The sequence below is a fragment of the Danio aesculapii genome, chromosome 15, assembly GCF_903798145.1.
Source record: "Danio aesculapii chromosome 15, fDanAes4.1, whole genome shotgun sequence".
Lineage (NCBI taxonomy): Eukaryota > Metazoa > Chordata > Actinopteri > Cypriniformes > Danionidae > Danio > Danio aesculapii.
This window is the reverse complement of record NC_079449.1, coordinates 28,133,333-28,145,285: the sequence shown is the minus strand read 5'-3', so window position 1 is coordinate 28,145,285 and position 11,953 is coordinate 28,133,333. Positions and strand designations below refer to the sequence as shown.

The window sequence follows — 11,953 nt, the reverse complement described above, 5'->3', positions numbered from 1 at the left end:
TTAACCATTTCAGTATTAGTGTTATTATATTATTAATTACCACCAGAATTGACAAGAGCGTCTGCGCTCCACGTCTCAAGCCTTTAAACACCATCACGCATTCATTTCACGTCGGCATTTGTCTTCTGATTATTAAATAAAGAAACGATTCACGCAGCAAATTCAGTTTTATTTTTGATATTTGGCACCAGTTAATCAGGAAGTGATGATTTTGGATCTTTGGATGGAAACACAGCTGCTGATGCCAATATTGCTAACAACACAAGCACAAGGCTATTTTCTTCAGAAACTTAGCTTTTTTAATCAGGTCCATGACTTTTTTCCCCTCCTCAAATGAGAAGTCTAAAGACATTTGCTTATTTGTGTAGCATTTCGACAAAGTTACAAAAAAAAAGAAAAATCTGAAAATATTTGTTATAAATCCACAAGAAGGTTAATGTCAAGCTTTTATCAAATGTCAAATCCATGCTTCATAGTGCACAGTTTGATTGTATCAGCTAATCATCTTTAAGGAATGAACAGTGAAGAGTTTAGAAAAAAAACATGCAATAACAGAGGCAAATAATATTCATTGGTGTTACACATATCGCCTCCTAATGAGCATCCCAAATTTAATGGAAACAGACTCTTGCTTTAAGAATCATGTTGTTTTATGTCACAGTCACTGTGAAATGATTGAAATGAATGCATGTAAATGTGCTCCTCAGGTGAAGGTGATTCTGGGAGAGGACAGGGAGGCCACAGGAGTCCTGCTCAGTATCGATGGTGAAGACGGCATTGTTAGAATGGAGTTGGATGAGCAGCTGAAGATTCTCAATCTCCGCTTCCTCGGGAAACTGGAAGTGTGAAGAACGCCACACATTGAAACTCATTTTTCTATTTGAATGCAGTTTGCTGCAGAATAGTCACTTTCCGTGAGCTTAATTTTTTTTTTTTTTAATTAGTGGAAGGTTTTAGTGGATAGTCTTCTTTTTCTGTTTCTTCTGTGGTGTAGAAACGTTTTTGGCAAATTGATTCCACGTCAAATAAAATGTGAACTGTGAGTTCCTAAATCCATCCATCCTGAGTGTTCGCATGAAAGATTTCATAGCTGCTGGCTGTTCCTTCTGAAACTTTTACTGCCTGCCCATAAATGGAACATCGATTGTAAAGAAGAATTCCATTGTTATACTCTTACGAGTGATTCGAGCTCCAGCAGCTGAGATAAAACTGCTGTTCCCAGCGCCATAAAAGATTATCCAACATCATGGTCCATTACTTTCTCAACCTTTAATGTCATTGATAGTTGATGTACATTCTGACTGAGCACATTAAAGGTTTTTCAAAACCCTCTCACCATTTCTGCATGTTTATTGTGATTTTTTTTTTTTGTGGCTCACTGAAGGAAATAAAGCATCCAAAGTTGAATTTGATTTTATTCAGAACACATCTGTAAAATAGAACACGATAGTCAAATGTGTACACGTCTATAGTTTCAGCTTCAGTGAAATGAGGTGGCTTCTCTTAGTTACATGGCTCATGAGGATTGTCATAGTTAATTGGGACAAAAAAGATGGTGGTGTTCTTTGGACAAGGATGTCCAGGGCTTTTATACCACGCTAATTTATAGAATGCTTCGTCTCGCTCTTCTGTGGGGCATCCAATGGTTTGGTTCCTCGAGAGATGGATCTTCAGCTGGATCCATGCTTCACGACCCTAAAAAAAAATGAGGGAAGGACAGTTATGCTTTTGGGTTCAAAAAAATAAATGCTATAATTGATTAGATAATTTATTCATTGATTTTTTTTTCCCAAGTTATGTGTATTTGTATTAACGTTATTTTTGTTTGCATATGAGTCCCAATTGGACTCAAACAGTATAGACTATAGTATAGATTTCGTGAATCTGTCAACACCTGTACATAATGTGTTAATTAGCTGAAAAAACCAACTAAAAATCATCTGAAGTCAGCGATGATTTATGTATGACGTATTTTAAAGCGAAATCGCGCGCGCGCACCCTAACGTCTGACAGAGCAAGGAAGTTCGTTTGTCAGAGGTGAGAGCTTATATTTTTGTAAAAAAATTGCGAAATAATGACACTGACATGTATGTTTACAAAATCTCCTTGGACCGACAATGTAGGCTAAATTACTGAACCAGGACAACGGTTTTCTACCTCTGGCAGGAGTTGTTTAAGGTAAGACAAACGGTAAAGTAACTTTAATAAGAGTAAAAATCACGTCATAGTTGTAAGATACTTAAACTGTATCATTATTGTTGTTGTTAATGTTATTATACAACGTTTTGCCCACCGAACATTTACATTTGGCCTACATTTAGTGACCGCCGCTTGCTGTTAAGAAAATCTCATCACTCAAAATTACTGAAACTGTAATGAACCATGACATGAAAGTTTTGCTACTTGAAACAAACACATTTTGCATTAATCTTTAAATTTCATAAATTAAAACCTTAGCTTTAGCTTAACATTAGCTTAAAACATGGCCAGTGCTTGAGCTGAGCATCACTTTTGGGTCAGTATGCATAAACTGCCTGCTTGTTTGTGTTAAAAGTCAGAGGTAGTACAAAATGTAATTCTCTATGCAGAAAAAACCCTGGTACTTCACCAGGGTGCTCTGCTCTTTTTTTTTATCTTCAAATCCTCCCTCACGTCTGCTTTACTGGAATATTCCTAAAGCTGGGAGATAACACCAGTAACGCTCATTTTAGAAACATAAATATTATTAAATAACTGCTTAAGTAGGCCTACATTTTACTGAAGCACCATCATTTTTCTCTGGTCCTGTATGAGGTGTAGTGGTCACCTAGTACAAGTCGTACGTCAGAAAACTCCCAGTGCATAAGTTGTAATTATGTAACAGTTTTAATAATTCACTAATAATATTAATAAACCTTTACTCCAATAACTTGCACAAAAGTGTCAAAAGGAAATGTTGTGGAAAGATAGTCCATTTTAAGTATTTATTTAATAAGCATCTGTAATTATCTATACCTTTATTATTACATTTACAAATTAGATAAAAATGATTTAAAACGTCTGTCCTGCAGAACATCTGAAGGACAAAAACAGTTAAAATAATGAAATGTTTTTGTTTTTTTACACTGAGTAGTTTTTAAAAATCAATAGTGGGATTGTTCAGATGATGAAGATAACTTATAACTCACAAGGGGTTATAAAAAAAAAGACCCAGGAACCCGATTACTTACAAAATATAAAGAAGATATAATTCAACATTGATTCTCTCACCTTACTGTCAGTCACACATTGCAAATCATAGTTGTCTCCCAGCAGTGAGGCCAGGGCCCTGCTTATTTCGTCATACTGCAGATCACGTGATGGAAAGATTGATGAAGTGTTACTTCATAAATGTACTAATTCTGAGACATCATGATTCTTGGCCATTTCAATAAACTCACCTTATAGGACACCTCACATGAGGCTTTGATTCCAGAGCTTTCCAAGACACTATACAAAATGACATGGGGGAAATAGATGAGCTCATGATAGGATGATATCATGGTTTATGTGCTTATAACACCCACCTATTAATGTCAAAGAGTTTCCGAAGCTTGACTGCAGTCTGGAAGTAAAGAAGTGGTGAACCCATGGCCTCGTCACAGCCGGCACACGTCCCGTGTTTAATCCATTCCTCCCTCCTGCCAAATCATATCAATCACTAGTGCTTCTCAACAGTGAGAAATATGCATGAGATTCTATCAGACACAGCGTGACGATGTTTAAAATGCTCTGTTCCTATTATTTTATTCACTTTCTCATGATGATGCAGTCACATACACCATTGTTTATTGAAAAAAATATTGTGAGAGCTAAGAATATACACACACATTTACTATTGGGTTCAGTTGCTCAGAAAATGCTATGGATGTTTAAATGTGTTTAAATTTAAACTATTCCAAATGTAAGACAATTTCAGACTAAAAATGTTAAAACTAAATACTTTCAAGCACAAATTGTTTTTGCCATTTCATGCTTTTCATTCACCAGTCTTTCTTAAGCCAACACTAAAGTTTGTCCAACTGTTTATTTTCATTAATAATCCATGAAAGAGTGTAAATGATTTGCTCACAAAAAACTGGAACTGGGTTCTGTCGTGACCCTTAAAATCGACAACAATAAAAATAATGTACTGAAACATGATTTTATTGTGCTGAAACATGCCAAAATGCTAGAAACATTCTAGCAGTGTGCTAAAACACATCAACAGCTCATTAAAACAGCTAGAATTTTTTTTTGCAACATGCTAAATTGTAGAAACATTAGCATTGTGTTAAAATATTATCAGCTCATTAAAACATGCTAGAAATATTCTAGCAACAATCTAAAATTGTAGAAACATTCTAGCAATGTGTTAAAATATTACCAGCTTTTTAAAACAGAAATATTCTAGCAACATGCTAAAATGCTAGAAACATTCTAGCAGTGTGCTAAAACACATCAGCAGCTAGTTAAAACATGCTGGACATATTCTAGCGACATGCTAAGATGGTAGAAATATATTTCTAGAAGCATGATAAAATGCTACAAACATTCTAGCAGTGTGCTAAAATATTAGCAGCTCATTAAAATGTGCTAGAAATTTTCTAGAAACATGCTAAAATGCTACAAACATTCTAGCAGTGTGCTAAAGTATTAGCAGCTCATTTAAATGTGCTGGAAAATTTCCATCAACATGCTACAATGGTAGAAACATCATAGCAACGTGTTATAATTCTCTGCACAATTTTGCTCCAACCCTAATCAAACACAGATGATCCGACTAATCAAGGTGTTCAAGACTACTAGAGACTATTAAGCAGGTGTGAGTTGGAGGGGGTTGGAGCTAAGTAGAGCTGTGGCCCTCCAGGAATTTGAGACTACAGTTTAAGACCACTGTGCTAAAACATCAGCAGCTCTTTAAAACATGTTAAAAATAGCAACATGCTAAAATGGTAGAAACATTCTAGCAAAAGGCTTAAAATTTTAGCAGCTCATTAATACATGCTAGAAATATTCTAGAAACATGCTAAAATTGTAGAAATATTCTAGCAATGTGTTAAAACATGCCAATAAATACATTATTTAGTTTTAAAAGGGCCAAGCGGTAAAATATTTCTACATACAAATTTGACAGTGCATTTGGTTATTCGCTGCACCCACAGAATTGACAATAACACTAATGGTAACATACTAACCTTTCTAGCAATGTGCTAAAACATGCTAGCAATGTGTTAAACTGTTAAATACATTAAACATGAACCGCTTTATTTTTTTAAATAGAATTTTGTGTTTAAGGGTGAAAGAATTTCTCACAAATTTGGCATCATGTTCATGTGAATTTACTGCTATGACCCACAGTATGGACAATAATAATAACAAAAATAGCAACACACTTAGTCAGTATAGGAAGATGCTAAAATGTGCTAAATATTTGCTAACAACATGCTTAAAATGTATAGAAAACATGTATTAGGAATCTGTATATGATGGTGAAGGATTGCCACATACATATTTTGCATTGCGTTTGTTCAATCATGCGAATTTGCCACCCTGCCCCACAGAAATAAGAGTTACCTCACACAAAGATTCTCTAATGTAACCTCACATTAGTGTTTTAGAAACGTGTTTTAAATATCCTTCAAACATAAGACATTTTATTTTAAACAGTAAATGATCATAACCCCTTTTACCAAAAGTTGAAGAAATTCTTTCCTTTTATTAAAGATGGCCACAGCTGAGTGAGTTCAGGCTCTATTTCCTAAACAAATAAAGATGATGTCAAATAGTATAGTTCACATTTCTGAATCAAATGAAATTCTTAATTTAAGAAACTTCATAACAAAACAATTATAAAATCATTTTACCTGAAGGTGGGAATGAAATATTGGCCAACAGTTACAGCAGAGACCTGTATGCGTCGGCCTAAATGTAAAATAAAACACCATTAAATAATTAAGTACTTTTTTATTTTAATTGGTGGTTAATTTAACTTTTGTCATCAAAGTAAAACTTACATTTGAAAAACAATTCTGATATAAACAATAAAAAAAGACCAGTCCTACAAAACATACAATAATACAAATTGTCCTACAGTAATAGAATACAGTAATCCTACAATAATAGAAATTTTCTTACCATAGGCCATGGATGGTCCAGTTTTGAATAGTCAGTGGTATTTTGCAAATAGTTTTATTAGTAAGACCCTGCAAGTAAGAAATGTTAGATATTTGTTAAACATTTTTCAACCTACTCAATTCAATATAATATATTAAGTCCAATGCATATAAGGACATACTATACAGAAACTTCCAGGCCATTGAAGAGTGAGCAGCATACAAGTCCAGTTACATGAGCTGAAAATAAAAAGAAGTCACACTTTTTTTCTTCCTTTTTGCTGCGACACATCTTTAAACTCAACCCAATTATTTCCTGTTCATTTACATTCAAGTACAGTCTATTTAATGTCAACATTTGAATATCTGATTGATAAATGTATGCCATTTGCTAAACATACCCTGATTTATTAACAAAAGTATATTCAAATCTTACTGCTTCATGACAGTCTCATAATAGCATCCTTCATCATAACTTAGGACCCAGCCTGTGACCAGAGCAGCAGTGAAGGCCCAGAGAATGTGTTTATCTAAAACAATACAGATTATTACAGCAAATATGCGTTTAAACAGAGGTTATATAGCTATTCAGGTAGATTCTTACTGTAGGTCATGCTGATCCGTCTATTCTGAGAGTCTGTGACACAGTGGCTAATTCGCTTTCCTTTGCTTTGGTGTAATGCAGAAGTAAAACATGCCACTAACAAGTCAGGGTTCTCTGTTTGCGTGCTTGAGAAATGGAAGTGATACTGTGATGCTTTGAGATTAGAAAGAGACTGCTAAGAGAAACACTAAAAAAGTCTGTGATCTTTGTTTTGATTATGAAAAAGTGCAGCTTTTAGGCAAGGCAAGGTTATTTATATAGCACATTCAAACACAATGGTATTTCAAGGTGCTTTACATAAACAAGAATAAAATAAACAAGACAAAAAATGATTTAAAGAATTTAAAATTATTAAAAACAGATAAAAACAGGTGAAATTGTGTTAAAACAGTTTGTAAAAGAATGAAAATTAAAGAAAGACATAATAGTGTGATTTGTTGGACGTAGCACAGTGCTCATTCAGTAAAGGCACAGCTAAACAGATGTGTTTTAAGTCCTGATTTGAATGTGCTTAATGTTGGAGCACATCTGATCATTTTTTGGAAACTAATTCCAGCAGCAGGGGGCTTAGTAGCTCTGGTGGATTCATCCTGCTTTGACTGAACTCTTGGAATTTCTAATTTACTTGATCTGAGTGATCTGTTAGGTTTGTATTCAGTCAGCACATCTGTAATTTATTGAGGTCCTGGACCATTTAGTGATTTATAGACAAGTAATAATACTTTAAAATCTATTCTGAGTGCAATACAGAATAGAATGGTAATAGTGTTTTTCTGCCAGACAAACTTTCTTGAGGTATAAAACAAAACAAAAAAAATGAATAGATGTCAGGTCAATATAATGATTTTGCTAAACTGTCAAATAGTCTTTAACTTTAGGATTAAGGTGGTCAGCAGCAGTATAAGACCAATGGATGTAGTTTAGCACAGAATGTGGGCTGTTTGTAACAATAGTTTGAAATATATAATAATAAATATACTTTATCATTAGTGTTTTCTACATAATTGTAATCAGTGTGTTCAAGTCTTTTGGAGAAGTCTGTCACATTATCTTTTAGCAACTGTCACAACCATAATCTCTTGAATGGATATATATATATATATATAGTATATATATATATAGTATATATGTATAGTATATATATATATATATATATATATGTATGTATGTATATATATATATATATATATATATATATATATATATATATATATATATATATATATATATATATATGTATATATGTACAGATCTATTGTAAATTGCAGTATTTTGGATTTTTGATGCAAGTTTGTTTGTTTGTTTTAACCATTTTACAGGCATAGGATCTGCTGGTTTGACCTTTTGTGCATAATTTATGATTTAAAAAAACTTAAAATTTGGTTTAAATTTAAATGAAATAAATGGAAAAAATAATTAGTGCAAGTTAAAGGGTAATAGTATAGCTTAATATATTATCAAAAGAATGTGTTTTGTACTTTTCCTACAGCATGATGCTGATGGAGGCTTTTAATCGGTTAATGAATAACATTCATTCATTTTCTTTTCGGCCTAGTCCCTTCATTAATCAGGGGCCGCCACAGCGGAATGAACAGCCAACTTATCCAGCATATGTTTTACGCAGGGAATGCCCTTACAGCGGATGCCCTTCCAGCTGCAATCCATCACTGGGAAACATCCACACACACTCATTCACACACATACGCGTACACTACAGACATTTTAGCCTACCCAATTCACCTATAGCGCATGTCTGGGGAAACCGAAGCACCAGGAGGAAACCCACTTGAACACTGGGGAGAACATGCAAACTTCACACAGAAATGCCAACTGACCCAGCCGAGGCTCAAACCAGCAGCCTTTTTGCTGTGAGGCAAACGTGCTACCCACTGCGCCACCATGCAGCCCTAATAAATAACATTTTTATGTTTATACATCAGGACAAAATGTGTTCACACTTATATACTCAAGGCCTTTTCTTCGGGCAATAGTTACGTTGTAAATTAATTTCAGCCTCCTGTACAATGTATTGCCAGGTACCACAGGTACTAATTTGTTTTTGCCTGATTTTTTTTTGATTGATTGATTGATTGATTGATTGATTGATTGATTGATTGATTGATTGATTCGCATTATATCGATCACCGAACACCATCTAAAAACTTCCTTAATGGTCTACTGAAGAATTTTTTTGGATGGCCTGCAGGTGAGTAAATTAACAGCATATTTACATTTTTTGTGAGCTATTAAACATATGGTTAAATTTTAAAAAAGTCTACACAGCAAGTTTTGTTGTATGTATTGTATACATAAAACATGAAAAATCAACTACTGCTACTATTGCAGTTAAGTGTTACGTGCATGTATTAAATCAGCTGGTTTATCTTTCCCCGCCTGACTGTTCTTGGCTCCACTTCAGAAGTTCTGCAATATGTGTGTGTGTCCTTTTAAGGGCCTCGACTAGACGAGAATCAACAAGCATAACAGAGAGCAGCATCGGACATGAGGCATTTACTGGTAAATACACCGTTGTTCTTCTTTATTTCTGCACAGTTTGAAGCATAACAGGTGTAGACTAGATCAGGAAGAATCGACTGCTAAAATACTTGTGAAACAGGAACTATGTCACACAAAGACTGTATGACCACAGTACTGCACACCTTGCATGGGAAACTAGTTGTTGGATGGTAATCATGCTTTGATTTGAACAAATTTCACTGTTGTTATAAAGATTGAAACGTGGGCAGATTTTAAATGAGTGTCAATCGTAAATGACCTCTACAGAAAAGACTCGGTCATACCGCAGTCATCTGATATTGTAGCAAACAAATCAAGTTTGACATTTTATTACAAACTGTTTAATTGAACCGTTTTTTATTTTAAACAGGCTGTTTATTTAGCATTTTAACACTCTACACGGAATCAAAAACACACAACTCATTGACTTGAGTGTCTGCTTTAAGTGTCTTTATATCAAAATATATATCTTTATATCAGTGTGTTTTGTTTTTTTTACCGGACATTGGGGAGGTCATGTCACCATTAGCCTCTCCACATTTAGCATGTGGACATGCAGACAAACACACACACTGGTGCACAGGGAAGTCCAACCCACCAGTGTTTATTGCTTTCTGATTGGTTTGCTGCAGGTGTTGGTAAGCAGCCGTTGGCTAAAACAGCATTCCATATCTGCTCTAGATGAGCCGAGATGACCTTCGAAACCCTAATATGCTCAGACATTTCATTCTACTTAACTATCTTTATGCATGTTACAAACTTTTGGAGTAGATTGCTATCTGAGGAAATCAGACCTTTATGAATATAATCACTATATTCAGGCTTGAAGTTGCTTAACCTTTTTTAGGTCTGAGAGTACAAAAAGATTATACAAGAAGCTCAAAAAATATACTTGACTTGATGACTTTTTCAAACCTAATTAGAAATGGCTTAAAACAAAACAAACAAAAACTTAAATAAGGATTACTTCAAAGATAAAAGTTTTAAACAATGTTTTAAAAGTTTATGCAATCTGTATGCTGTAGACAGACTAACATACAGACTAACAGATTGATAGACTGCTATGCTTCAATAAATCTTATGTCATACAAATCATTTACAGAGTACTGACGCTCTCTCTCTCTCTCTTTCAGGGACTTCCACAGCTGGCTTCACGAGCCTTCAGCACAACAGTCCGGCAAATGAAGAACAGGGTGCCGGAGAAACAGAAAATTTTCCTGGTAAGATCTATTTTCATCCTGACATGAGGAAGAAAGTGCAGTCTCATACATAAAATACTGATCAGTTCAGATGATGTCCGCACTGTCTAACATTTCATCATAAACTCAAAATAGTAAACATAAAAGACACTGGGGACACTGCGGTCAACGTTAATAAAGTAAATATCCAGCTTTTAGGTGTCTACATCCAGGTTTATACCAAGTAAACAATATGTAATGATAAAATAATTAATCATTACTGTAATTAATATGTAAAAAAGTAAAAGATGAAATGATTATAAATGATGGATAATTATAAATGTATTTTGGATTAATTATTATAAAACTCAATCATTTATTACTAATATTGTTGTTAATAAAGACACAGCTAGGCGACACACTGTTTTATCACTATGTACACCAGACATCTTATTATTTCTGTGAAAACATTGTGCAATTCTGAGTGTGCTTCAGACAGGCGAGTGGGCATTACAAGCCACCTGTAGTAGACACTCCTTTTCCTCTCCATACACACCAAACACATTCCTACAAGGCCTAAACTTGTCATGGCATATATATATATAATATATATATATATATATATATATATATATATATTGTTGCTCTAGTGATTTGAAGTGCTTAGTTTATTCTCATTTGTAAGATTGTTATTCTCACTTTGAGCATCTGCTAAATGAATTAATATGAATGTATTTTATATTATTTATGCTAAACATATAACATACATGGGCTTACTTACTATGCAGTTTATGTTGCATTGGAGTTTAATATTTTAAGATTAACAAATCTTTGTTGAATTTTTGTTTGCAACTTGTACTTTCACCTTCAGGAGGATAATGGTCTGCCTGTCCACATTAAGGAGGCGCCACCGATGCAATTCTGTACCGTCTGACCATGAACCCTCACAGTAGTAGGTAAAGAATCTCCTAAAATCACAAAAATTCTGTCATATTTAAGTTTGTAAAAATGTGCCCGTATCAGTATTAAAAGAATCTAATCTTTCACTGTGGTTCTCTTTAGGTACTGGCTACTCCCTTTACTGGTTGTGATCGCTGCTATGCCCAAAAGAAAAGCATAATTCTTCTCATGTTCCGTGATTCTGTATAAAATCCATTTTATTTCAAAACCCTTCAACAATAAACATAGATGTAATTAAGTTCTACATTTGGTCTCTTTCATATAATTGTGATTAGTTTTTACAGGATATCACTACCACTCAAACAACTGGGGTCGTCTAATGTTTTAAATAAATATTTGTGTACTTATAATTACTTATGCTCACAAGTTTTGCACTTATTTTACCAAATTCAATAATTTGTTACAGCATATGCTGATTTGCTGCTCAATAAACATGTTTAAAAAAAACTCTAATATTAAAATATGTATTTGTTTACCTAAAATTACTTGTGCCTGGCAATTTAGCACTTATTTTACTAAATAATTTCAGTTTTATTTTTCCCCTTATAACCTATGCAGAGTTGCTTTTCAACATATTAAAA

General features: G+C 34.0%; 2 protein-coding genes across 2 annotated transcripts; one reads left to right on the top strand and one right to left on the bottom strand.

Moving 5' to 3' along the window:
• Window positions 1-842: 842 nt before the first annotated feature.
• rnaset2l (ribonuclease T2, like) lies at window positions 843-6,797 on the bottom strand. The gene is made up of 10 exons (XM_056473314.1): window positions 6,718-6,797; window positions 6,550-6,643; window positions 6,296-6,353; window positions 6,136-6,203; window positions 5,865-5,922; window positions 5,691-5,758; window positions 3,546-3,659; window positions 3,420-3,468; window positions 3,250-3,324; window positions 843-1,695 (listed from the first exon to the last, which is right to left on the bottom strand). The coding sequence occupies exons 1-10, from the start codon at window positions 6,725-6,727 to the stop codon at window positions 1,504-1,506; spliced, it is 786 nt and encodes a 261-aa protein (XP_056329289.1). The 5' UTR covers window positions 6,728-6,797; the 3' UTR covers window positions 843-1,503.
• A 2,327-nt stretch (window positions 6,798-9,124) lies between these two features.
• On the top strand, window positions 9,125-11,616 carry LOC130241826 (cytochrome c oxidase subunit 7A2, mitochondrial). Its single transcript, XM_056473788.1, is given in 7 exon segments — window positions 9,125-9,234; window positions 10,368-10,454; window positions 11,284-11,308; window positions 11,311-11,351; window positions 11,353-11,368; window positions 11,475-11,498; window positions 11,501-11,616. Coding segments are annotated over 7 exon segments (240 nt in total). The 5' UTR covers window positions 9,125-9,219; the 3' UTR covers window positions 11,533-11,616.
• The last annotated feature ends 337 nt before the right edge of the window (window positions 11,617-11,953 follow it).

Excerpts from the sequence above, each read along its gene's own strand:
- rnaset2l (XM_056473314.1), bottom strand. Across the intron at positions 5,759-5,864 it reads TATTTCATTCCCACCTTCAG|GAAATAGAGCCTGAACTCAC; the intron begins GTAAAATGATTT and ends TTATTTGTTTAG. Across the intron at positions 3,660-5,690 it reads AAGAATTTCTTCAACTTTTG|GAGGGAGGAATGGATTAAAC; the intron begins GTAAAAGGGGTT and ends ATGATTTGGCAG.